This window comes from Melanerpes formicivorus, unplaced genomic scaffold, assembly GCF_026170545.1.
Source record: "Melanerpes formicivorus ecotype bairdi unplaced genomic scaffold, bMelFor1.0.p_v2 SCAF_16, whole genome shotgun sequence".
Classification (NCBI taxonomy): Eukaryota; Metazoa; Chordata; class Aves; order Piciformes; family Picidae; genus Melanerpes; species Melanerpes formicivorus.
Window position 1 is genome coordinate 16,862,340 of NW_027142368.1, and position 26,549 is coordinate 16,888,888.

The window sequence follows — 26,549 nt, forward strand, 5'->3', positions numbered from 1 at the left end:
GACAAGAAGCTCAACAGGAGCTCTCAGTGTGCACTTGCAGCCTGCAAAGCCAATCAGATCCTGGGCTGCATCAGAAGTGTGGCCAGCAGGTCGAGGGAGGTGATCCTCCCCCTCTACTCAGCCCTGGTGAGACCCCACCTGGAGTACTGTGTCCAGTTCTGGAGCCCCTATTACAAGAAGGATGTGGAGGTGCTGGAAGGTGTCCAGAGAAGGGCCACAAGGATGATCAGAGGGCTGGAGCACCTCTCCTGTGAGGACAGACTGAAGGAGTTGGGGCTGTTCAGTCTGCAGAAGAGAAGGCTCCGAGGTGACCTGTGGTAATGGTTGTAACAAGCAGTGTGAGGCAGTGTAGGCCTAGAGCGTGACATGGTGGCAGGCCGTGCCCAGCATGAGTGCAGAAGTGGCTAGCAGTACAACAGAACAGTTGTCACCGTTTGAGGCTGTGCCTTTAAGAAAGGGAATATGGTGGACAGAAGTTGGTAAATGAAAAGAACAATCTAAACTAATTTCATTGGTAAAGTGGGAGGAAGCACCTTCTGAACTGGGAGCGCAGGAGGGTATCCTGGGCATTCCAGCACTTTATCTTCAGTCTTGCTTCCGCTCCTCCACAGGGCAGCAGCTCTCTGTACTGGGCTTTCGGCCAAGACTTTGGCCTTCAAACTGACAAACCTGATAAGGCCTGTATTAACTGCTTTCCAATTAACACAACACTGCTTCTAACTTTTTTTTTCCTCTTTTCTCTCTCTTTCTAACCCACTCTGGGGAAAGGGGGGAGAGAGAAGGGGAGAGCAGAGGTGGGGAACCCCCTCAGCAGAGGGGGGAACTCTCATTTCTGTGCTACTTTGTTGTATATCTTTGTATATATTGTAAATATTGTAGATTTGTATATATTCCCCTGCATAACCTACATTGCTTTGTAAATATACAGCTCCACTGCTTTGCTAATTCAGCTGTGAGGTTTTTTTTCCCTTTCCCTTCAAATTTTCTCTCCCTTTACTTTACAGGGGGGAGGGAGGAGGCTTCTTGGCCTTACCCTTCCAACCCTACGACATTTTTTTTTCTTGGCGCCCAACGTGGGGCAGATAATTAGTTTAATTTATTACTTGATTGATTTAGTGTTTTCTAGCTGAATTAGCAAACATGAAGGTGTTGTGGTTTGTGGAGCGATTATTCTTTTCAATTTTTGGGGCTCTGGTTTACAGATATTGTTTGGGTTTGATTTTGGATTACCTGGGCAAATATTTGGTGTGGACAATTTATATGTGGGTTATGTATAGAGTTAGATTATGGTATGGAAAATGCGTGGATTTCTTGTGGCCTGCAAGATACAGGAATGTTACCTCCACCACTCTCCCAATTGAGATAAAGGGTTTTAAGATTCCACCTGAGGAGAGAGTAACGTTAGGTGATGCCTGGGATCCAAAGGTGATTTATGTGATGTGTATAAATCTGTTGCTGGTGATGGTAATTGCATATTTACTGTTCTCTCTGCGGCGAGAGAGAAAGATATCCAAAGCTTGTTTTGTTATTAAAACTAGATCAAAAAGAAAATGCCGTGGCTCTGGATCAGTCCCAGAGTCATCTAGTGACGAGGAATGTGGAGAATCTGTGTCAGTTAAAAAGAGGACTAAAAAGTTAATTGGTAAAGCAGCTCTAAATGACTTTGCTGCTGATTCTGGCAAGCTGTCAAGGGTGGCGGCCGGTATCAACATGGCGCCCACTCCTTCTCCTCCTTCTTCTTCTCCGTCGGCCATTAACGGAGCAACGACACTTCCACCCACTCCCTCGGTGGGACCGGAAGTCACTGCCCCAGCAGCTGATTTATCTCAGGACCTGTCAGCTTCTATTAAGGTGGCTGTAAATTCAAACACAGCTCCAGTTAAGGTGGCTGTTTTAAAGACTAGAGGTGTATGGCCAAAGATGGAGAAGAAGAGCTGGAGACTGATCCTGGTGAGGGTCCCTCTACTCTAAGAAATCCTGCTGAGGAGGAAGAGACGGTTTGTTTTAAAGATCTAGCTAACCTAGTGAGATCAAAGCAGGATAGAGATGAAATTAGGAAAGCAGCTGGCAAAGGTGGTTCGCAGCTCAAAGAGATCCTTGAGAAAATGACAGCAGGATTATATGGACAAAAGTTCAGGGAAAAGAAGAGGAAGATGATATTTTAGAGTGTTCGTCACCACGTGAGGAATTGCAAAATGTCCGTAAAGATTTCACCAGGGCAGATAAGGAGCCAGTTCTAGCTTGGCTTAGTAGGTGTTATGATACAGGTGCTCCAGCTCTAACAGTTGGAGACAAGTCAGCAGCTCAGTTAGGAACTCTCTCGAGGGATAATGGAATAGATAGACATCTAGGCAGGGCTCTCGGTAAGGTTAATCTGTGGATACGCCTTTTAATGGCGGTTGCCCTAAAATGCCCTTCCCGAGATGATCTTCCATGGAATCCTAAACCCTGGACTACCATAGATGAGGGAATTAAGTGCTTGAGAGAATTTGCTGTTAGAGAGCTACTCTATGGTGAACATGAAACTCTGAATCCTGATGACATTCCTGTGGGTATTGGTCTTGCTAAAAAGATCATCAAACTTGCTCCTTCTAATTATGCAAACATTCTGGCAAGCAGAATTGTGTCAAGAAATTATGGTGGAGCTTCCCCTACGGTTGGCCAATTCAGTGATCAAATGAGACAATTGGAGGACAGCATGACACATGGTTCTTTGGTTTCAGCCATTAAAACTATGTCTGGTGATATACAAAATTGTATAAGAGTTAAAGGATGAATTTAGAAATTCCATATCCCAATTGGCACAAAAGGATAATTTCAATTCTCCCTCCAGGTGGATACAAGTTTCATCTGTGAGGAATACACATCCTCCAAGGAGGTCATTCCAAAACAGATCATTCCAAAACAGACCACCAAGGCAATCACGTAGAACTATTTGGATAACTCTGCGTGATCAGTTTGGTGAGAACATGAACCGCTGGGATGGCCAACCAACTTCTAATCTTTTCAGGAGACTGAGGGAATTGCAAAGTGGCAGAACCCGAGGTAGCAATACCAGAAGGGTAGCTGTTACTTCCACAGTTCCCCAGAAGGACTCTTGTGGCTCCAACAGTGGCTCCAGTTATAACATGCAAAGTTATAACCCTGCAAACTATGTGCAATGCACATGTATGCATGTTCCCCATAACTAGGGGTGCCCTGCCTCCCGCCAGGGGGAGGAGAGGGATTACAGAGATAATAGAATCTATTGGGATGTGTACATCCAGTGGCCTGGCACTTCACAATTTCGGAAGTACAGGGCCTTGGTTGACACAGGAGCTCAGTGCACCATAATACCATCAAATTATCAGGGATCAGAGTCTATAACTATTCTGGGAGTCACTGGTGGATCTCAAGAGTTAAGTAAGGTAGAGGTTAATATAAGTTTAACTGGTAAACAATGGAGGAAGCATACAGTTGTAACCGGACCTGATGCACCTTGTATTTTGGGAATTGATTTTCTGAGAGAAGGGCGTTTCAAGGACCCTAGAGGTTACAAATGGGCTTTTGGAGTAGCTTCTGTAGAAACTGATGGACAAAAATTGAAGCTATCTGCTAGACCTGAGCTTTCTGATGAATCTGCAGTTGTGGGACAACATAAGACACAGAACATTAAATTGCCGGTTGCTTCTCAGACTGCGCACCACAGACAATACAGAACCAACCGTGACTCTTTGTTGCCCATTCAGAATCTGATTCGTCAGTTGGAGAGTCAGAAAGTCGTCAGCAAAACTCATTCACCTTTCAACAGTCCAGTGTGGCCTGTGCGGAAGCAGAATGGAGACTGGCGTCTGACGGTAGACTACCGAGCCCTGAATGAAGTGACACCACCTATGAGTGCAGCAGTGCCAGACATGATGGAGCTACAGTATGAGCTGGAATCCAAAGAGGCCAAATGGTATGCTACCATAGACATTGCTAATGCATTTTTCTCTATTCCCATAGCAGAGGAATGCAGGCCTCAGTTTGCTTTCACCTGGAGAGGAATCCAGTACACTTTCAACAGACTGCCAATGGGCTGGATCCACAGCTCAAGCATCTGTCATGCAGTGATCCACGATGCTCTGGAGAAAGGCGGTGCTCCAGAACACATCCAGTTCATCGATGACATCATCGTCTGGGGTAAAACTGCTGAGGAAGTCTTCAAGAAAGGGAACAAAATCATTGGCATTCTTCTGAATGCAGGTTTTGCCATCAAGCGAGACAAGGTGAAAGGACCTACCACAGAGATTCAGTTTCTGGGAGTGCGGTGGCAGGATGGACGCCGACACATTCCAGTGGATGTGGTAAACAGTCTCCACCACGGCGAGTCCCACAAACAAGCAAGAGACCCTACGTTTCTTAGGGATAGTGGGATTTTGGAGACTGCACATTCCTGGATACAGTCAGATTGTGAAACCTCTGTATGATGTGACTCGAAAGAGAAACCATTTCCACTGGGGACCTGAACAACAAGCAGCCTTTGACCAGATAAAGCAGGAGGTGATTCAAGCAATGGGTCTGGGACCTGTCCGAGATGGTCCAGACATTAGGAACATTTTGTACACAGCTGCAAGTGACAATGGTCCAACCTGGTGCTTGTGGCAAAAAGCTCCAGGTGAGACACGTGGACAACCTCTTGGTTTCTGGAGCCGAGGTTACAGAGGTTCAGAGGCTAATTATACTCCAACAGAGAAAGAAATTTTGGCTGCCTATGAAGAAGTAAAAGCATCTTCTGAAGTGATTGGAACTGAATCACAACTTCTCTTAGCTCCCAGATTGCCAGTTTTGAATTGGATGTTCAAAGGCAAAGGATCCACACCACATCATGCCACAGACTCAACCTGGTCCAAGTGGATGGCTCTGATAACACAGAGAGCTCGAATGGGAAATCTTGAAAGACCTGGTCTAGTGGAGGTGATCTCAAGTTGGCCTGAAGGCATCAACTGTGCTAAACCTCCAGAGGAGAAAGTAACTCGTGCTGAGGAAGCTCCTCCTTACAATGACCTTTCTGATGATGAAAAGAAATATGCTTTGTTCACAGACGGTTCCTGTCGTCTTGTTGGAAACAAGCGAAGGTGGAAGTCTGCAGTGTGGAGTCCAACATGCCGAGTTGCAGAGGCGAAGGATGGAGAAGGAGAATCCAATCAGTTTGCAGAGGTAAAAGCTGTCCAGCTAGCTCTCGACGTGGCTGAACGTGAGAGATGGCCAAAGCTTTATCTCTACACCGACTCATGGATGGTAGCCAATGCTCTGTGGGGTTAGCTAAAGAACTGGAAGAGTAGTTGGCAGAGGAAAGGAAAACCCATTTGGGCAGCAGACCTGTGGCAGGACATTGCTGATCGAATCGAGAGAACTCCAGTGAAAGTGAGACACATCGATGCTCACATTCCTAAGAGCAAAGCTACTGAGGAACAGCAACACAACCATCAGGCAGATCTAGCTGCAAGAGTTTCTCAAGTAGACATGGACTCTAATCTTGATCTCGACTGGAAACACCGAGGTGAGATATTCTTAGCTCGGTGGGCTCATGATTCGTCAGGACATCAAGGCAGAGATGCAACATATCAATAGGCTCGTGACAGATCCATAAACATTTCCATGGATGCTATCACACAAGTCATCCATGACTGTGACATTTGTGCTGCTATTAAGCAGGCAAAACAACTTAAGCCCTTGTGGTATGGTGACAGATGGTCCAAGTACAAGTATGGTGAAGCTTGGCAGATTGACTACATCACTCTACCGCGTTCTCGTTCTGGTAAGCAATACGTGCTTACTATGGTAGAGGCAAACACTGGATGGTTGGAAACTTTTCCAGTTCCACATGCAACTGCACGCAACACCATTCTCAGTCTGGAGAGACAGATCCTGTGGAGACACGGAACTCCAGAGAGGATCGAGTCAGACAACGGAACTCATTTCAAGAACAACCTTGTAAAGAACTGGGCAAAAGAGCACGGTATTGAGTGGATATTCCATATTCCCTACTATGCACCAGCTTCAGGGAAGATTGAACGCTACAATGGTTTGTTGAAGACCACTCTTAAAGCCATGGGGGGTGGATCTTTGAAAAACTGGGAAAAACATTTAGCACAAGCAACCTGGCTGGTAAATAGTAGAGGTTCAGTGAACCGAGCTGGACCTGCACATTCAGATCTGCTATGGAAAGTTGAAGGTGATAGAGTTCCTGTTGTTAGAGAAAAGAATCTGTTAGGTAGAACTGTTTGGGTATTTTCACCCTCAGGAGAGGCTAAGCCTATCCGAGGGGTGGTTTCAGCTGAAGGTCCATTACTTATTGGGTAATGCAGGAGAATGGTGAAATTCAGTGTATTCCACATAGAAATTTAACTTTAGCTGAAAGAGGTTAATTTCAAACTGTTGTACAACTACATCACGTCCAAAGGAAGAATCAATGAGGAAATCTACGGTGCATGAACCCCGAGATCCCTGAGAACAGTGCTGTGCCCACACTGTGTAACCCAAGCGGGGCACTGGTAGCCATAAACACAGAGAGTTATCTGGGAAGAACAGGACGCACACGTACAGCAACAATCCCACCTGTTAACCAATAATGCACAGCAGCACAGTGTGTGGTCACTCCTGGGGGGCCAGTGAAGCCATGCCAGCAATGCCCCCCGAGCTTATAGAAGTTGTAAAGTCTTTCTTAATACGCACTTCTGCGCACTTCTTCCTAGCCTGTCAGCTCTGCTGCCTGCTCTGCACTGTGCTTGCTTTATAACGGAACAATGCTGAAGCAATAAAGGAACAAAACTAGATCATATTGATCAGCCGTATTGATTCCCATCTCCGTTGTCCCACAGTGACCTCATTGTGGCCTTCCAGTATCTGAAGGGGGCCTACAGGAAGGCTGGGGAAGGACTGCTCAGGATCTCAGGTAGTGATAGGACTAGGGGGAATGGAATGAAGCTGGAGGTGGGGAGATTGAGGCTGGATGTGAGGAGGAGGTTCTTCACCATGAGAGTGGTGAAGCCCTGGAATGGGTTGGCCAGGGAGGTGGTCAAGGCCCCGTCCCTGGGGGTGTTTAAGACCAGGCTGGATGAGGCTCTGGCCAGGCTGATCTAGTGTGGGGTGTCCCTGCCCATGGCAGGGGGGCTGGAACTAGATGATCCTTGTGGTCCCTTCCAACCCTGACTGATACTATGTTACTTAGTGCCATGGTCTAGTCATGGGGTCTGTGTTGATAGGTTGGACTCGATGATCCTCGAGGTCCTTTCCAACCTAAGTTATACTGTGAAAAATACTGAAAAACAAACAACTCTTTCCTCTGAAGAGCCATTACAGTAGGGCAGAATCCAGCATGCTGGGCTTCAAAGGGACCTCTGGAGATCATCCAGGCCAAAGCCCCTGCTAAAGCAGGGCACCCACAGCAGCTTGCCCAGGAGCACAGTGGCCAGGGGAGTTTGGAATCTCTTCACAGAGGGAGACTCCATAACCTCTGGGCAGCATGCTCCACTACACCTCCAGCAAGGATTTGAAATTGGTAGCTTTCCCCACATTCAGCCTAAAACAACCATGCCCAGCCTGAGCTCTCAGCAGGCCAAGCCTGTCCCTCTCAAGTACATCTGCTCACACAAGGAACGTGCTGCCTGTGTACAGTTTTAGGACAGCAGACACCCTGACAAAAAGCAGTGGTGTCCAGGAAGCACACGAGCTTCCCACCCTCCCCGCCTCCCACGCACTCCAAAGGCAGGTCAGAGCGCGGCCTGTTCAAACCGGAGCGGCTGCCGCGCAGGATTCGGCCTCTGTCCCACCGCACCACGCCAGCCGGGTCTCTGCGTCGGGTGGCCTCCTTCCTCTCTACTGTTGGGATCGGACGGGCTGCGGCCATCGCAGCGCACAAGAACAGAAGACATGGCATCCTCAGACCTGGAAAGCTTGTGCCTTCACATCAACAACAAGATTGCCACTGTTACAAGGACCCTTCAGTTAAGAAGGATAGGTGAAGAGCCCTCCCTCAAATCTATGCTCTGTAAAACAGGCAAGGACCTGATTGTTGAGCATGAGCTCCTGAATAAATTGGAAATGGAAGTTTACCAGCAGGAAAAAGTGAGGGATACACTAAAAGACCTCCAGAAGTCTGTTCAGAAAGATCTGCAGGAAGCACAGCACCTGTGTGAAAACATTTCCCAGCTGCTTAAAGAACCTCCTACAAGCACTGCTCCATCAGCTGTGAAAAGCAAAGAGCAAGGAAAAGCTGCCAACCCTGAGCCACCAAAGAACCCAGCCAGAGAGCCAGGAGTCATTAAACAGAGGGGATTAATAACAGCAGAAGAATTCAGACATCCCTGCTTATATGAAAGGTCGTATCAGTGTGACCGTCTGAGGCTGTCCCCTGAAGAAAGGGAATATGGTGGACGGATGTTTGTAAACGAAAAGACGGATCTAAACTAATTTCATTGGTAGATTGGGAGGAAGCACCTTCTGAACTGGGAGTGCAGCAGAGTTTCCTGGGAATTCCTGCACTTTTGCAGTCAGTCTTTCTTCCGCTCCTTCGGTGGCAGCGGCTCGCTGTTTCTGGGCTTTCGGCCAAGGCTTGACCTTGAAACTGATAAGCTGCAAGGCCTGCAGTAACTGCTTTCCAATTAACACATAACTGCTTCCAACTTTCTCCTCTTTCTCTCTCTTTCTAACCAGCTCTGGGGAAAGGGGGAGAGAGGGGGGAGCAGAGGTGGGGAACCTCCTCAGCAGAGGGGGGAACTCTCATTTCTGTGCTACTCTGTTGTATCTTTCTGTATATACTGTAAATATTATAAATTTTGTATACATTTCCCTGCGTTTCCCTGCTTTGTAAATATACAGCACCCATTGCTTTGCTAATTCAGCTGTGAGGTTTTTTTTCCCCTTTCCCTTCAATTTTCTTTCCCTTTACTTTACAGGGGGGAGGGAAGAGGCTTTTTGGCCTTACCCTTCCAACCCTACAACAATCAGCTATGAGCAGGTTAACAGCACTGTGACTGAGATCAACAAAGCTGTGGAGAGCAAGTACAAGATCCTGAAGCAGCCTTTGAAATCCATGAATGCAGCAACCAGAAACCTTTACCACAGGTTCAAGGAGGAAGAAACAAATGACACCAAAGGTGAGTTTTTCGTTGTGGAGGCTGATATCAAGGAGTTCACCCAGCAGAAGACAGACAAACGCTTCCACACCATCCTCAGCATCCTGCGCCACTGCTGCAGGCTGAGAGAAGTCCACGTCCCCAAGATCGTCCGCTACATCATCTACTGAGCTGAGCAGCCTTCTGCTTGCCCAAGGATGCAGCAGGGGAAAGCCAGCATGGATTTAGGAAGGGCAGGTCCTGCCTCTCCAACCTGATCTCCTTCTATGATCAGGTGACCCATCTGGTGGACGTGGGGAGGCCTGTGGATGTGGTCTACCTGGACTTCAGCAAGGCCTTTGACACCATCCCCCACAGCAAACTGCTGGCTAAGCTGTCAGCTCGTGGCTTGGACCACTACACTCTGTGCTGGGTTAGGAACTGGCTGGAGGGCCGGGCCCAGAGAGTGGTGGTGAACGGTGCAACATCCAGCTGGCTGCCAGTCACCAGTGGTGTCCCCCAGGGATCAGTGCTGGGCCCTGTGCTCTTCAACATCTTCATTGATGATCTGGATGAGGGGGTTGAGTCAGTCATCAGCAAGTTTGCAGATGACACCAAGTTAGGAGCAGATGTTGGTCAGTTAGAGGGCAGAAAGGCTCTGCAGAGGGACCTCGACCGACTGGGCAGATGGGCAGAGTCCAGTGGGATGGCATTCAACAAGTCCAAGTGCCAGGGGCTGCACTTTGCCTATGGCAATCCCATGCAGAGCTACAGGCTGGGGTCAGAGTGGCTGAGAGCTCCCAAACAGAGAGGGACCTGGGGGTGCTGATCGACAGCCACCTGAATATGAGCCAGCAGCGTGCCCAGGTGTGCCAATGCCAGCGACAAGCAGTGTGAGCAATCTGGCAGTGCAGGCCTAGAGACTGACATGATGGTAGGCCATGCTCAGCATAAATGCAGAGCCAGCTAGCAGTGGAGCAACACAGTGCTGTGCCTGCAGCATGCAACTAAAACAAGACACTGGTAGCTATAAACATCTTGGGACAACAGGACGTGCACCTGCATCAACAACCTCGTTGTGTCATTAGTAGTTGGACCAATAATCTGCAATAGTGCAATGCATGGTCACTCAGAGGGAACCAATGGAGCTATGCCAACAGGGCACTCCGAGCTTATATAAGTTGTAGCAGTTGCCTCGCTACGCACTTCTGCCTCTCCTGTCTCCTGTTTCTTCTACACTTTACAGTGCTATACTTGCACTACAGGCCTGCTCCATAGGCCTGCACCTCAGGCCTGCACCATCGGCCTGCGACACTGGAACAAAAAAGGAACAATACTCGATCATATTGGTCAGCCGTATTGATTCCCATCTCCGTCACCCCGATACCCAGGTGGCCAGGAGGGCCAATGGCATCCTGGCCTGCATTAGGAATAGTGTGGCCAGCAGGAGCAGGGAAGTCATTGTGCCCCTGTGCTCTGCTTTGGTTAGGCCACACCTTGAGTCCTGTGTCCAGTTCTGGGCCCCTCAGTTTAAGGAGGACATCGAAACACTTGAACATGTCCAGAGAAGGGCAACAAGGCTGGGGAGAGGCCCTTGAGCACAGCCCTGTGAGGAGAGGCTGAGGGAGCTGGGATTGTTTAGCCTGGAGAGGAGGAGGCTCAGGGGAGACCTCATTGCCCTCTACAACTGCCTGAGGGGTGGCTGTGGCTGGGAAGGGGTTGGTCTCTTCTCCCAGGCAAACGGCACCAGAACAAGGGGACACAGTGTCAAGCTGTGCCAGGGGAAGTTTAGACTCGAGGTGAGGAGGAAGTTCTTCGCCGAGCGAGTCGTTCGTCATTGGAACGGGTTGCCCAGGGAGGTGGTTCAGTCATCGTCCCTGGAGGTGTTCAAGAGAAGATTGGATGTGGCACTTTGTGCCATGGTCTACTCCTGGGGTCTGTGTTGATAGGTTGGACTCGATGATCCTCGAGGTCCTTTCCAACCTAAGTGATACTGTGAGCAACACTCCCTGTGCTCCTCCAGCTGCTGCAGCTGACTTTCAGCCTGTATCTACAAAGCCAGCTCCTGACCAGCAGGCCTGAAGGGGGCTTGCCCAGGGGACAGGCAGGGTACCTTGAACTGGAGATCTTTCTTCCGCAGCTCAGCATCCTTCTCCCTGACCAGCTCCTTCAGCTGCGCCACCAGCTGCTCAGTGCTGGCCAGCTGCTCGGTCAGATCCGTCACCGACATGCTGCTCGCATCCTGGGAGCCTGCGGCCTGCAGACACAAAGCACACTTGGAGCAAACACAGTGCTGACAACCTGCTCCAGGCCTTCAGCTGGGCCTCCTCGGGCTCTCTGCAAACACAGGCAGCAAGTACTAACACTTGCATGCATTGTATGCAGTGACACCAGCCCCTGCTTAGCAGCTCTGCCAGACCCTGGACACTGGGTCAGAGGTGCTGCTAAAAACTGAAAAACTAATTGAAGATAAAGCAAAACCATCTAGGTGTGTAAAAGTGAACTTCCTCAGTCACTGGATTTGCATCCCAACAACCAGCAGTGGTGTTACTGAGCCTCCCTGGCAGCAAAGTACTGATACTGAATTTACTCTACACAAAGCACACACTTGGGATCAAGCTTATGTAAGTCCCACAGCTGTTCTCCTCAAGCAAGCTGAGCACAGGGAAGGGGAGCAGAGCAGCTGTGTTACACACAAGAGATTAAACACCAAGCAAGAGCCCAAGCTGCCTTTGAGAGGTCCTAAAACTGAGGCATGGTAAATACATCCCATCAGTGTATCATCAGCTGAAGATTCCCTACATCAGAAGGCCTTAAGACAACAATGTTTCAAGAGCAATTCAATACTTACTGCTGTTTTGGAAGGAGAATCTTCTCCACTGCCCCATTTCCACATAATTTCAGGATGGCTGTGAAAACAAAGGAAATAAATACCACAGTCAGTACCACAGACTCTCAGACAACTACCATTAGCTCACACTTCTCTATACATTCCACTGCAAAATGCTTGAAACCAATTTGGTTGGTTGGTTCTGACAGCACCTCTGATCTCCATCACGTTGCCAGCTGTCAAGCAATAATGACATGAGGCATCAAACACTCACAATGGGTCTGTTCTAACAGCTGCTAGTCAGCAAAGCATCAATACTACCAAAAACAACCCCAAGGAAGTCTTCAAGGAGTTAACACCATGAAGCATTTTTCAGCAGAGCTGCTTCTCCCACCTCTAAGTAGGAGACACAAACCACATACAGCTTGCTAATGTTTACCCTGCCCTCACACACTGCCTGCCACTGCAGTGTACCAGGGTTATATCAATGGTTATTTCTACACACATCAACCCTGAGAACACTGAAGACCATCCAGCTGCTGTAACTGCTGTGTGACTGGTGCCCAGGTGAAAAACAGGAGGGGTGCTGCAAGCCCTGAAGTGGCTGATCAGCAGAAAGTGCCTGCACCTGGAGCCCCAGGAACAGCAACTGCTCCTGCTCACAACAGAGTACCACAAGTCTCTACATGGCACCACACCACCAGACAAGATTACACTTTCTGATCACAGCAAGCTGTGGACTCATAACAAACACAAGGAGAGGCCACAACAAGGTTTTGAAACCAAAATCCTGAAGATCAAGTAGGCACAAGGGCCCCAAGGGTAAGAACTTTACTGACCTGAGGAAAGAAAAAGGGGCAAAGTCTCTAAATAGCCTAAGCAGTGAAGCCCAGAGAAAAGCTCAAGAGCAGACTGACAGACCTTGCTGGGCCTGGGATGATATTCCACACAGCAGCATGAAGAGAGAAGCTGTTCCTGTGCAGGCATTTTCCCCTCTCAACTAGCAAGGTCCAGAGGAAAATGATCTGTGCTTTGTAATGCGTATGAGCCTGCTGCAATCTGCACACACAGAGCAGGCCTGAGCCTGGAAAGCAGTTTACAACAGACAGCAGCACACAGCTGCTCTCAAAGGCTACCCAGAATGACAGCAGAGGCTGCTGGTAAAGCTGTTACCCTTTCAAAGCCAAAGGCAGGCACCACAGATGGCAGCCTCTGTGTCATCCACAGGGCCAAACTGCAGCCTGGCAAGAATCTCTTCTAACATTAACATCACCAAAGGAGCCCTGGGAGGGGGATGGGAATGACAGAACTTGTAAGTACAAACCTGCCCTCCTAACAGCTCAGAGCTCCACCAGCAGACCTGCTCCCAGCACCAGGCTCCTTTCCAGGCACATGAAAGGGTTACCCAGGCAGGAGGAGAACAAAATGACTCACTGCAGGGAGCACGGTGCTGCACTTGTGTTTAATTGATCAGTATTTTTAGCTCATTCCCAGCTCTGACTGAGGCAATCCCTTTTGCTCACTTCATGTGCCAGCATTCCTACCTGAGGCCCTTCACTGCCACGCTCTGATCTGGTTTTATTTGCATAAGGGGCACTAAACATTGACGAGGCTTCCACATCCAGCTGGGAAACAAAACTGGACACTGCCCTGGCTCAGCAGGAAGTGAAACCACAATGCTTTTGCCTTTCTGCTGGGGCACAGACAGCAAGGTAAAGCACTGGAGCTGGTGAAGCTGCAGTCTGAGTGCTGGACCACCCAACTCACATCCTTCTCCCATCAGTACTTCTAAACACAATTCCATTCACTTTTCTCTCACCACTCTCCTTCCCTCAGTGGCCTGCACACAGCACTGTCAAACATGAAGCATAAGCAGGGACTCCAAATTATCTGCAGCTACCCTCTCCAGTTTTCCCAGTGCCAGGTAACTCATCCTTCCCCTCTAAGTTCACAGACTCACCCTGGCTTTCATCACTGCCCACAGCCCATCCTGCTCTTCACCTTGCATGTCCTGCTGTGCTGATAACCTCTCCTGGCTGCCCACCAGGCACTCATTTCCACTCCTCTTCACTGAAGAGCAGGAAGGACACTCAAATCCTTCACAAATTCCACCAGGTAACAACAGAGGGCCACTTAATGCTACAAAACAAGTTTCCTCTGGTGCTCAAATTACAGCTGAGGTTTTGGCTCTCATCACAACAGGCTGTTATCAAAAGAAGTCCCATCGGCAGCTTTGAACCACAGACTGGTTTGGGCTGGAAGGGACCTTTAAAGGTCACCTAGCCCAACCCCTCTGCAATCAGCAGGGACAGCTGCAACTACAGCAGGTTGCTCAGCCCCAGACAACCTGGCCTGGAACGGCTCCAGGGAGGGAGTACCTCCCAGCTCTCCGGGCAACCTGGGCCAGGGTCTCACCACCCTCAGGGTAAAAAGTGTCCTCCTTATCTCTAGTCTTCACCTTCACTCTCTAACCACAACCAAATCCAGCTTAAAAAACCAAACCAAAACCACAACCCTAACCACCTGCAGAGTTTCCAGCCTACCTACTCTCCCTGAGCCACTCCTCAGAGGGCGCAGCACAAGGGGCACTCAGGAGCACACACCAGCAGACAGGGCAGACTTCAGCAGCAGCTCACGCTGAAGAAACCACAGAAACCTCACAGCTGAGCAACCTACAGAGCAAAATATTGCACTGCAGTTACAGACACCTATTGGGATGACTACCCAGGCACAGAGAGAGTTCACTGACCCCCACAGAACTACTCATAACTGCTTAACTTTCCCCACACCTGTTCCAAAAGCCTTCTGATGCAAAAAACCCTTCAGAGCCCTCACTTGAGCTTTCCTGATGAAGCCATCAAGGCAGGTCAGGTCCTTTCCCCCTTCTCTTGCAGAAATACAGAGGATGGAAGGAAACCTTCAGGCAGAACTCCACTCCTGTTACTACCAAGTAAGGTAACAGCAGTGCTTTTTGCTCTCTTCCACAGGACTGCTGCAGAAAAGCAGCAGTGTGCAAAGACTCAGGTGTGTCATTGCTTGACATAAATTCCCTATGGCGATGCTGTCCTTCAAGCATGCACACCCAGAGAGGAGCACTTCACAACCCCTCTTTCCTTCTTGTCTCTGCACACTTCTGCTGTCATCCTCGTCTGCTGGCTCCCCAGGGTGTTGCCTCTTCTGCTGAATGAGCTAAACTCGTTTTCAAATGGCCTGTGCCACCTCGGACCTTAAAGCTCTTGGGAAGAGCGCAGGGTAGAGCAGCACTGAGGCTGGAGCAGAGCTAACCCAGCCGCGAGCGCTCTGCCAAGGCACTGCAGCGGTTACGCTCCTCCAACCGCCGCCCCTGCCGCCTGCAAGCACTATTTCTTGGCTTTTCTCCTCAAAACAGCACTGGAGGGCAAGGCCACTGTGCTGCAGGGCACCGGGGAGAGGCCAAAGACTGATGCGGAGCCGCTGGTGAGGAGCAGGGAGCCAGCAGCCGGCTGCGCTTCCTCCTGCCTGCTGCTCCTGCGCCGCAGTGCTGCCAGCAGCCGGGGCCTGGGGGGCTCCAGCGGCTCTGCCCCCAGCGGCTCTGCCCCCCAGCGGCTCTGCCCCCAGCGGCTCTGGCCCCCAGCCGCGCTGCCCCCCAGCCGCGCTGCCCCCCGTTTTTGACAGGGGTCCCCGTGCTGACTGCGGCGCTCACAGCGAGCCCCAGGTCGCGGGCCACCGCTTCAGACACAGCCACAAGGCAGGCAACCCCCCCACGCCACCCCAGGCCGCAGCCTCCCCTCCCCATCCCACCCGACCCCACCTCACCTCACCTCACCGCCCCGGGCCGGGCCTGCTCCGCCAGCCGCCCAGGGGGCTCCGGCTGCACCCCCACACGCCGCACCCCCGGCAAGGCGGGGAGGGGCCCGGGGCGGCCCCGCCGAAGGTGATGACGGCGAGAAGGGCACAGAGCAGCGCGGAGCCGATGCCGGAGGCACTACTCACCCGCGGGGCGGCCGGGCCCCGCTAAGAGCCGCCGCTGACGGCCGCCGCCTCCCCTCAGCGCGGCCCCCGCAGCATCCGCCACGCCCCGGCGGGAGGGGCGCGCCGGCCGTGCTAGCGCCTGCCGTGCGAGCGCCCCCCGGCGGAGCGGAGGACCGCGGCGGGTCTGCTCCCCGCCACCCGCCCCGGGGTGGCAGCGGGTCCCGGCCCTGCGGGTCCCGGCGCTGCGGGTCCCGGCGCTGCGGGTCCCGGCGCTGCGGGTCCCGGCCGTGCGGGTCCCATCCCTGCGGGTCCCGGCCCTGCGGGTCCCGGCCGTGCGGGTCCCACCCCTGCGGGTCCCGGCCGTGCGGGTCCCATCCCTGCGGGTCCCATCCCTGCGGGTCCCGGCGCTGCGGGTCCCGGCGCTGCGGGTCCTATCCCTGCGGGTCCCATCCCTGCGGGTCCCATCCCTGCGGGTCCCGGCCCTGCGGGTCCCATCCCTGCGGGTCCCATCCCTGCGGGTCCCGGCGCTGCGGGTCCCGGCGCTGCGGGTCCTATCCCTGCGGGTCCCATCCCTGCGGGTCCCATCCCTGCGGGTCCCGGCCCTGCGGGTCCCATCCCTGCGGGTCCCATCCCTGCGGGTCCCGGCGCTGCGGGTCCCGGCGCTGCGGGTCCCGGCCCTGCCCTCGGAGGTGAGGAAGGAGATGTTGTGCTGCTGCGGGAAAAGCTCTGCTGCTGGTGCTACAGCGTGGAGCGTTCAAAGTGGGTCCCCGGCGAGTGAAAGGGGAAAAAATTATATCCCAGGGGAAAAAAAACGAACAAAAATCTGAGCTAAAGGGAATTATTCGCTGAAAAAGAATGAAGCGGCCGAGGAAAGGCTGAATGAGCTGGTGGTGCTTTCCCAGCCTGAGGAACCATTCCTACGGGAAAGGACCAGAATGAGCAACTGGTGTCATTTACCTGGGCCTGAGCAAAGCCTCCGACACTGTCCCGCACCACATCCTGGTCTCCAGGCTGGTGACACATGGGTGTGAGGGGTGACCACTAGATGGATAAGGAACTGGCTTGATGGCTGCACCCAAAGAGTGGCTGTCAATGGCTCCATGTCCCAGTGGAGGCCAGGGACAAGCGGAGTCCCTCAGGGATCAGTCCTGGGACCAGGCTTGTTCAACATCTTTGTGGGTGCCATGGACAGTGGCACTGAGTGCACCCTCAGCAAGTTTGCTGATGACACCAAGCTGTGTGGTGCAGCAGACAGGCTGGAGGGAAGGGAGGCCATCCAGAGGGACCTTGACAGGCTGGAGAGGTGGGCACAAGCCAACCTCATGAAGTTCAATAAGAGCAAGAGCAGGGTCCTGCATCTGGGTCGAGGCAATCCCAGGCACAAATCCAGGCTGGGCAGGGACTGGCTGGAAAGCAGCCCTGAGGAGAGAGACTTGGGGGTGCTGGTGGACAAGAAGCTCACCAGGAGCTCTCAGTGTGCACTTGCAGCCCAGAAAGCCAATCAGATTCTGGGCTGCATCAGGAGAAGTGTGGCCAGCAGGTCGAGGGAGGTGATCCTCCCCCTCTACTCAGCTCTGGGGATACCCCACCTGGAGTACTGTGTCCAGTTCTGGAGCCCCTATTACAAGAGGGATGTGGAGGTGCTGGAAGGTGTCCAGAGAAGGGCCAAAAGGATGATCAGAGGGCTGGAGCACCTCTCCTATGAGGACAGACTGAAGGAGTTGGGGCTGTTCAGTCTGCAGAAGAGAAGGCTCCAAGGTGACCTCATTGTGGCCTTCCAGTATCTGAAGGGGGCTACAAGAAGGCTGGGGAAGGACTGCTCAGGATCTCAGGTAGTGATAGGACTAGGGGGAATGGAATGAAGCTGGAGGTGGGGAGATTCAGGCTAGATGTGAGGAGGAAGTTCTTCCCCATGAGAGTGGTGAAGCCCTGGAATGAGTTGTCCAGGGAGGTGGTTTGGGGCTCTGTCCCTGGAGGTGTTTAAGCCCAGGCTGGATGAGGCTCTGGCCAGCCTGATCTAGTGTGGGGTGTCCCTGCCCATGGCAGGGGGGTTGGAACTAGATGATCCTTCTGGTCCCTTCCAACCCTGACTGATACTATGATACTATGAACTTCTGCACGAATGGGAACCTCCTGAGGTTCAACCAGGGCAAGTGGAGGAGCCTGCCCCTGGGGAGGAACAACTCCCTGCAGCAGTACAGCTGAGGAGTACCTGCTGGAGAGCAGCTCTGCAGAGGAGGACTTGGCAGTGCTGGGGGCCAAAAAGCTGCCCATGAGCCAGCAATGTGATACTGTGATACTGTGAGTGCCCACAGGCTCCTGGGGTGCATGAGAAAGTGTGTGGCCAGTAGGTCAAAGGAGGTTCTCCTCCCCACCTACTTTGCCACAGCTGCTGTACTGGGTCCAGTACAGGGCTCCCCAGTTCAGGAGGGACAGACAGCTACTGGAGAGAGTCCAGTGGAGGCTGCAATGATGCTGAAGGGACTGGGAGAGATGCAGAGACGGAAAGGCTGAGAGCCCTGGGGCTGTTCAGCCTGGTCTTCTGCACACACCACTTCCTGCTACTGCAGCCCAGTTTCTAGCTCCTTCTTCACAGGCCCATAGGGAAAGATAACTCCTTTGTCCCACAAAGGAATTTAGTCAGTACACAGAATAAACAGATGAGAGAGCAGAATGCTGCAGACAGGATTGCTCTGAGAGCAGCCACAGGCAGCATGCCACATGCCACACTCCAGCTGTTAAGGCAGTCACACAGGGACACCACTTTTGTCCTCCCCAAATCTCTGAGATACCAGGCTGCCAGGACTGACTAGGCACAGCACCCAGCTGCAGGGAGAAGACTCTCTGCAGTGTGTTGAGGGTCTCTGGGAGGGAAGCCACACGGCAGCCACTGGAGTTACCTTGCACCCAGTGGTAAGGAACAGGGAACCACACTCTCCACATTTCCTCTTTTTTTGACACTTTTATTAACCAAAGACAGGAGGACTTCCATACTTGGAGAGCTGAGAATGCTCCCAGGATGCTGTCATAGCTAAGCTAAGCTTAACCAAAAGATACATGGCATGGAGCACCACCCCTGCTGGGAGTGGGTCAGCTGGCATCACTGGCACCCTGCAGAGCACAAGCAAGGGTCCTCAGAAGGAGAATACACCACTGGCAACGGACCGTGGCTCTGGCAGGGACATGCCAAGAGCTCCAGAAGGGAAAAGGAGAATTTGACATGGTCCCTGACTGAGAGGATCCCTAAGGACTGGAGAAGTACCAAAGGTCTGTCCCCACCACTAAAGCAGAGCACTGTACAGAATGGTTCAGCTCCAGAGCCCTTGAGCAATGTACAGAATGGTTCAGCTCCAGAGCCCTTGAGCACACAGACTGAGCAGTTGTGTATCCATGCTGTATAAACACAGAGGTTTTTGTGTTGGCATTTACAGAGTTGCATGAAAGTCAACATACAAAGATCTGCAAGGTTTGGCTTCACACTCTTGGGTGAAAGCTTGAGGGGTTAAGTTTCCATCTCACAGTTTCCAACCAAACCCAACAGCTACCCACGAGGAAAGATAATCTGGATGTGCCAGTGCACTTCCTCAGCAACTCATCAACACTTCCCAGCTTGCCACTAAATGCTCAGTGCAAAGCACATGCTTCCTGGAAGTCCTAGCCAGGGGGGAAAGGCAAGCCAGCAGGTGTTGCCTGCCTGCTCACAGACAGGCAAAACCGAGAGGAAAAGGGTTTCTCACTGAAAGCAACATTTCAGTTTGGGGCTAAGCAATGCAGCTGCTTCCTCCCAAAAATAACAGTGCTGGCAAGGTCACATCCTTGGCTTGTAACATGGAGCAGAGCTGCCACAGTGATGGGAACAAAAACTCTACATCGCTTGGAAGTAATTGCATCCCCACTCATCACAAAGGCCTGCAGCGAGTTTGAGTCATGATCCAACACTTCTCAAATCCACTCTTTGGGGTCTGACAAGGGGGCAGTCAAAAGAACCCACCCAAAGTGACAGAAATCCCTACCAAAAATAATTACCCTTCCCACCCACGGACACAGCAACTGAGCAGAGGGAAAGAGAATTCAGCGTGGAAGGCAATGCTCCTGCCCACGGTCAGGAACGGAGAGTGTGAGAGGGGCAGCCCAGAGTGGAGTGGATGCTTCGGGGGTGATGGCAGCTGGGAAGCAGGGCACACAAACCAGGACCACTACAGAAGCAGCCACCACAAGGTCACCACAGAGGCAATGCTGAAGGCTGCTTTGTCCAGCCCAGGCATGGCAGCCCCATTGCACAAGTCGTGCTGGCAGCAGAAGAAGTCGAAGTTATCCAACTGGAAGAACTCAGCAATGTCATTCATACGGCACTGGGACGTCTTCCAGCAGGAGGAGGTTCTCAATTTACCTACAACAGAACAAAACAGTTTCAGAGCCCATTGAAAGCAATTCCCTTTTGGTGTGGAGAGCAGCACTGCCCAGACTGCCACATATTTGCTTTTTCAGTTTCTTTTCAAGGAGTTAAAAGTTTCCAAGTCTGATGGCGAGCCGTGGTCCTGCCTCCACAGCCCTCTCTTGCACCTTCCAGTTACAGCTTAGGACAGGGTTCCAGCTCCAGCTGACCAGTGCTTCCAGTCCAGCCCACATGCCCTGCTGGGAGATGCAGAGTGGAGCTGGAGTGATGCCTGCCCTGGGGCTCTTGATGGAGAAGGGCAGCACTGTTGTCAGCCTGCACTGCTCCTGCGCCCTCCTGCAGCACAGCTCTTCTCACTTCACAAAGTTCAGAGCAAGCCCAGCAGCTCAAGGCAATGCTTGGGCTGAAGACAAGTCCCATCAAACCTGACTGGCCTCAGCCCCAGAGGGAACATGCAGAGACTGAAGGACTTTGCTTGCCCTGGACACCAGGGATCACACACCTTGTCTTCCATCTTTCCTAGCTTGACACCTCAGGTACTCAACTCCTGACTCTGACAACGGACAAGCACCGTAGGCTGCGTGCTAGGAAGCCTACAGTTTGTGTTCACAAAGATTTGAGCTTGAAGGAAAGAGCAAAAGAGAAAATTCCTTAGGTTGCAAGCAGCACAGAGCAGAATCCTGGCCCAACAGCACTGTAAGCTTCCTTCATGATTTAGTGAGTACCACCCTGGGGAACAAAGCAATCCAAGCCCATCCTGGTTCCCACTGCCCAAGGGTCTTTCTAGAGCAGAGGCAACCAGCTGGAAAAGCAGGAGATTGTTTCAGGTGCCTCAGTTCTTCTGCTCTTCCAGTGAAACTCCCATCACTGGCAGCAAACCTGCTACTTCAGTGTTGTTTAACAACTCAGCCAGGAGCTCTGTGCCCTGAGTACCCCTGGCCACCTTCCTGAGATGCAGGAGAAGAGAATTTATTCCAATGGAGTCAGTTCATAGCCGGCTGGCCCGGTCCCTGCAGCTTTATTTCACAGCTTTTCTCTCTTTGTAAAGGGTAATAAAGTCAGGGCACAGGGCTTGCATGTTAAAATCTATGCTGGTTCCTGGCTTTTTCCAGCTCTCTTGGGTGGGGGCAGTTTTGTTGAGGATGGTTTTTTCTGTGTGTATATGCTTGTACCAGTTCAAATCAGCCCTAAGTCATCATTATTGCTTAGCTGTAGACATGACCTTCAACGGTATTCTTTTGAGTGAGGTTAGCAAAAGCAGGCTAAGGCCAGATTAAAAGTGTCCAGGCAAGGCAAACTGAGCCAGCCCTGTCTGCAGGACTGGGCACATACCAAATTTCATCTGCAAGCAGGTGTCTTCAGTGGGTAAGCAAGTGCTGTTGGTCTTGCACAAGGCAGGGCTGTTCTCGCAGTGGTAACACCTTAGGGCAGAACCTAGGGAGACAAAGGTTTGTCCTTACTGAGCAGTGAAGCACCCAGGCGGTGACAGCATTCACAAGGAACAAAAGGAGACTCACTACCTGCATCTAACTGCCTCCAGGTATACTCCTGGCTGCTAAACTCAAGGCTTCAGAAGCTAAAAGGAACAAGCTCCTGTCGGTGTGCAAACTGAGGGTGGCAGTTCTGACAGGAGGATTTGCCACTTTAACGACCACTTCCCTGTGCGTGCCTGCAGAGCAGTGTATGCAGCCATGGCTCCTCCAACCTGCTCCTAAAGCCTGCCTTCTGCAAAGGGCAGGCAAGACACTCCATCAGCAGAATCTGATTCCATCCCTTTGCTACTTCATCCTAGTTCTCCCTTGTGCTGTGCACCTGGTTTCCAGTTTACACAGCAGGAACACAGTCTGCAGGCAGCAGAACACAACAGCCAGTTCCCTATTAAGCAACATCACATCCTGCCCCCAAAGCCCTCCTTTCCTGACCAAAGACAGACACTAAGCAGCAGACACCAAGCCCTGCTTCCTTGGCTCCTGTCACCCCCAAACTGCTGTTGAATAATCCAGACTCCTCTTGTCATAGCTCCTTCTCCACACGCTGCCCGTGATTTCCTCAGCCCCTGTCAGAGCAGCACATCCGAAGAGCACCTGCTTGATACTCACCAGAGCTGCAGAAAGCAGCCAGAGCCAGGCAGGCTGTTAACAGGATGCAGTTCATCTTGCTCATGCTTCTTCCCTAATGTGAAGGCACAAAGAGCTGTTAGTCTGTTTGTTCTACTCAAAAGGAGCACGAAACCAGCAGAATCCATGGTGAGGAATCGGGAGCTCAAAATGGGATTCAGTATGGAACGGGAGGCGTCGGCAGCAGAAGGGCAAAACAACTTTGCCCTTTCTGAGAGGGTTTTTCTTGGGAGAAAAGGGCTTTTATTCTGAGAGCAAGGAGCCCACAGGCTGCAGATGAGTCTCCTTTCTCCTCTCTGATTGCACCCTTCAACAGGTCTCTCTGTTTCTTACAGCTGTAAACGCAGCTGACAAAGAGAGGTCATGCAGGGCCGGAATGCTGCTCATTCCCCATTACCCCGCAGCCAGCCCAGCTCCTTCCTTCTCTCTCATGGGGCTGCGGGGGATCCGTCTGCACTAAGGGGGCTTTTGCCTCTCCCCTCACAAGGTTTCTGCCTCTTGCTGGTGGACTGACACAGCAACCCATCAAGCGACCTCAGCAATGGCTTTGGTCCTCCACCACAACTACAACCCATGGGCAGCAGTGAGCCATCAAGGTCAGGGTGGCTTTAACACCGACAGCTCCAGAGCAGGAGTTACTGGATGGGCTTCTGCACAGAGCCTGAGCTACGAACGATATCTACTGCTAAAGCATCTCTGCTCTGGCACAGTGGGCTGTTCAGACTAGGCAGAGGGGTGAGAGAGAGGGAGAAGCAGCACACTTCTGCCAGGAGGGCAGGAGGCCATGTTTGGCTGCAAAAGCCAAGTGGGACTCAATAGATTGAGGGCATTTCTGTGTGCAGCCTGGCAGACCATAATTATCTTGGGATGGAGATCTTTCCTCCCAGAAGATTGAGTACTGACTCAAAAAGACAGCTTCATGATAAATCATACTGAAATCCTTCTCAAACTCAACTCTGGTTAACTTCTCTACTGGAAAACAAAAATCCTTTTCTTTTCCCCCTTGCTTTTGCTGCTGTATGACCTCAGTGGGAGAAGTGAGTCAACGGAAGCCACATGCAGGACAAGATGATTTTTTGGGGTAAACAACTTTGTGAGAAGCTTTCCAAGACCAGAGAGGCACATCCCACAGTGATGTGGTTGTGCAAGGAGTGCCATTATGCTGGCAGCTAAAGCAAGAGCCGTTCTGGACAGCCGCTGAGAATCTCCCTGGCAGCCTCTTGCTCTCCCCCAGTCACCCCCGGGTGTCGGCGGAGTAAACCAGGTTTGCCTTTCTGCAAAGTCATGAGCAGAATAAACGGGAGGTGAATCGATAAAGAGCAGCACAGCCAACAGAGAGGCTTTTGACAGCAGTAACTCAGCCGGTCTGGTTTGGGGGAGCTGGGTAATTTTTCTGTACTCCTAAATGACAGAGAGGAGGCAACTGCACAATCTTAGCCTATGATAACAGAAAATACACAGACGGGAATTCACAACACGGCTGGGAAAGAAAAGGCAGAAAAATCTTCCCTGAAAGTGGATTCTTCTACATGATTGATTTAATTGAAGCGTCTGCCCCAGTCCCAGTGACGAGAGCCAGCAGCGGGTGGATGGAACAGGGTTTCTCTGCAGTCCCACCTGGGAGAGAGGCAGGGCCAGGGCTAAGCTGCTACTTCCATCACCCCCCCCCAGCAGAAAAAAAGCAAGAAAAGGGTAACTAGAAGTAAACGTTCCATTCCTGGGGGCACTGGAGGGTGCACACAGGGTTGCTTTGCCGAGGCACCCTGTAGCCAGCAACCACCTGGTAGATGCAGCCTGGCTCTCTCCCCCTCCCCCCCAGCTGTTTTTAAGGTAGCCGCAGCACACCCCAGGCAGTCCCTGCGCCCCTGCCTTCTCCGCTGCCATCCAGCCGAGGCTCCGGGGGTTCCCCCGTGGTGGCGATGGGATGTGGCGTGGGGGTGTCCCGGCTCCCCGCTTCCCGACCCCTCTCGGGTCCAGCGCCCGTGGCCGCCGCAGCCCGCCCCGCTTAGCGCAGTGCGGTGCGGCCGCTCGGCCGGCCTGGCTCAGCCCGGGGGCAGCCCGGGAAGGCTCGGAAACCCTCCCGCCGCAGGGTAGCGGTACAGATTTACACCTCAATCCTTCAGCCCATCTCTAACCCGCACCCCACCCCCGCCCCCTCCCCGCCCCACCGAGCGCCTGTCCCGCACTCCCCCGGCGGCCACCGTTCCGCCTCGCCGCGCTCCGAGCCCCCGCTCCACCTGCGCCCCGATGAAGCAGGGGGCACCGGGCTGCCTCCGCTCCCCGCGCAGCTCCACGGTAGGAGTCGGCCCGGGAGGGATCCGCCGCAGCCTCTCGCCCCATACCTACCCCGAGCAGCCGCGGCCGACCAGCCCCGCACGGTCTGTTGGCGGAGTGGGGGAGATGCGGAGCCGATGCCCCCTCTATGGGCTGTGCCTACCGCCCTCCCCGGGGGCGGAGCAGCGGCGTGGGCACGGCCCGGGCCCCGGCAGGGAAGCGTAAACCGCCCGCCCCCGGGAGCCGAGCCGGGGAAGCCGCAGAGAAGCGGCTCCGGGGACCGTGAGCAGTCCCTGTGCGCACCAAGCACGGAGAGCGAGGAAAGCATCTCGCCTCCCCCCAAGCCTGCGCACGGCATCACACCTCTGAATCGGCTGGGTTGGAAGAGACCTTTCAGACCGTCAAGTCTAGCCCTCTACCCAGCACTGCCAGCTCACCACTGAGCCCTGGCCCTCAGCATCCCTTCTCCAGGGCTTTGAAACCTCTCCAGGGATGGTGACTCCACCACTGCCCGGGGCAGCCTGGGCCAAGCTTTGACAACCCTCTCTAGGAAGAGTTATTTCCTGCTGTGCAACCTAAAATCTCCTCTGGCACAACTTGAGGTCCTTTCCTTTTGTCCTGATGCTTTTTCCTTTGGAGAAGAGACCAACCCCCCCCTCACTCCAACCTCCTTTCAGGGAGCTGTAGAGCCAGAGGGTCCCCCCCTCACACACAGGTATAACATGGTGTAGCAGCAGCTGAGGCAGTGTGGGGCTCCTGCTGCTGAGGTTCCTCTCACCCTTCATTAGGTGTAGCTCTTCCTACACTTATTTTCAACACCCAGAGCTAAACCCACCCCAGTTCAGCACACAGCAGATGGGTCCTGAGGGAGCCACCATGACCATGGCCTTCAGCATCTTGGGTTGACAGAGCAAGAGAGTAAGAAAATGGGATTAGTTGGACTGCAATCAAACACTTAAGCCCTCAAAAGCTTTCTTCTTAAAGCAGTGGCCCTGCCCTGAATCCCCTCTTGTGGTTAAGGAAAATGATGAGTTTTAGAGCACACCAATGGAAACAAGCAGGAATGGAAAGAGCAGGAGGGGTCCCTCCAGAGGCAGCTGAATATAGACCTAAATACTCACAACCAGGAAAAACATGGGAGGAGGGCAACAGAAACAGAGCTGAGGAGCAGCAAATGGTTTTTATTACATGAAAAGGTTTAGGGGAGAATAAAAACAGAGAGTGTGGAGTTGAGCCCAGTGAGAAACACCAGGAACGAGCAGAGGTCTTTCAAAGAGAAGGCTCTGAGGTGACCTAATTGTGGCCTTCCAGTATCTGAGGGGGGCTACAGGAAGGTTGGGGAAGGACTTCTCAGGATCTCAGGTAGTGACAGGACTAGGGGGAATGGAATGAAGCTGGAGGTGGGGAGATTCAGGCTGGAGGTGAGGAGGAAGTTCTTCACCATGAGAGTGGTGAAACCCTGGAATGGGTTGTCCAGGGAGGTGGTCGGGGCCCTGTCCCTGGGGGTGTTTAAGACCAGGCTGGATGAGGCTCTGGCCAGCCTGATCTAGTGTGGGGTGTCCCTGTCCATGGCAGGGGGGCTGGAACTAGATGATCCTTGTGGTCCCTTCCAACCCTGAATGAAACTATGAAACAGCATTCTGGAGCTGTTGGCACAAAGCTCACCGGTGCCAGCTCACTCTGTTGGTGTGCAGATGGGTATCAGTCAGCTCAGCATCTGCTCTCCCCAAGTTTTCAGCTCTGTTTAAGCCACAAATAAGAAAGGAGGCAAGCCCAAGGTGCTGGGGGTGATGGTATGCAGCTCAACGAGTGAGATTCACTAAGAATTGATATTGGAACATCCTTGATCAGCTGGCTTGGAGAATCTTCCCAGTGAGGAGCTGGGGACAAGCAATGAAATGCTC

General features: G+C 52.5%; 3 protein-coding genes across 8 annotated transcripts in view; 1 reads left to right on the plus strand and 2 right to left on the minus strand.

The window, feature by feature from the left end:
* Window positions 1-15,940, minus strand: part of LOC137446088 (golgin subfamily B member 1-like) — a 53,586-nt gene extending 37,646 nt beyond the window's left edge. For 3 of the 6 annotated variants that reach the window (XM_068148430.1, XM_068148432.1, XM_068148427.1), the window contains exons 1-3: window positions 15,880-15,940; window positions 11,929-11,986; window positions 11,191-11,334 (exon numbers count right to left, since the gene is read on the minus strand). In XM_068148430.1, the coding sequence (XP_068004531.1) occupies window positions 11,191-11,334; window positions 11,929-11,973 (189 nt within the window). In that variant the 5' untranslated portion in view covers window positions 11,974-11,986; window positions 15,880-15,940. Of the gene's footprint in view, window positions 1-3,704; window positions 3,792-11,190; window positions 11,335-11,928; window positions 11,987-15,702 lie in introns of those variants that run through there. The other 3 variants (XM_068148429.1, XM_068148428.1, XM_068148433.1) reach the window with 3 other exon arrangements.
* On the plus strand, window positions 7,894-9,268 carry SKA1 (spindle and kinetochore associated complex subunit 1). The gene is given in 3 exon segments (XM_068148542.1): window positions 7,894-8,318; window positions 8,320-8,359; window positions 8,978-9,268. Coding segments are annotated over 3 exon segments (756 nt in total).
* A 2,870-nt stretch (window positions 15,941-18,810) lies between the features above and the next one.
* On the minus strand, window positions 18,811-24,810 carry LOC137446090 (CD59 glycoprotein-like). Its single transcript, XM_068148435.1, has 4 exons — window positions 24,718-24,810; window positions 22,354-22,424; window positions 21,587-21,688; window positions 18,811-20,248 (listed from the first exon to the last, which is right to left on the minus strand). Exons 2-4 carry the CDS (start codon window positions 22,415-22,417, stop codon window positions 20,055-20,057), a joined length of 360 nt encoding a protein of 119 aa, XP_068004536.1. The 5' UTR covers window positions 22,418-22,424; window positions 24,718-24,810; the 3' UTR covers window positions 18,811-20,054.
* Window positions 24,811-26,549: the final 1,739 nt, after the last annotated feature.

Bases quoted from the DNA above. Each gene is read 5' to 3' on its own strand.
- LOC137446090 (XM_068148435.1), bottom strand. From the start codon at position 22,417: ATGAGCAAGATGAACTGCATCCTGTTAACAGCCTGCCTGGCTCTGGCT. The intron at 21,689-22,353 runs GTGAGTATCAAG...TTGTCTCCCTAG, and splicing joins GGCTGCTTTCTGCAGCTCTG to GTTCTGCCCTAAGGTGTTAC. The intron at 20,249-21,586 runs GTATGTGCCCAG...GTTCTGTTGTAG, and splicing joins CTGCTTGCAGATGAAATTTG to GTAAATTGAGAACCTCCTCC.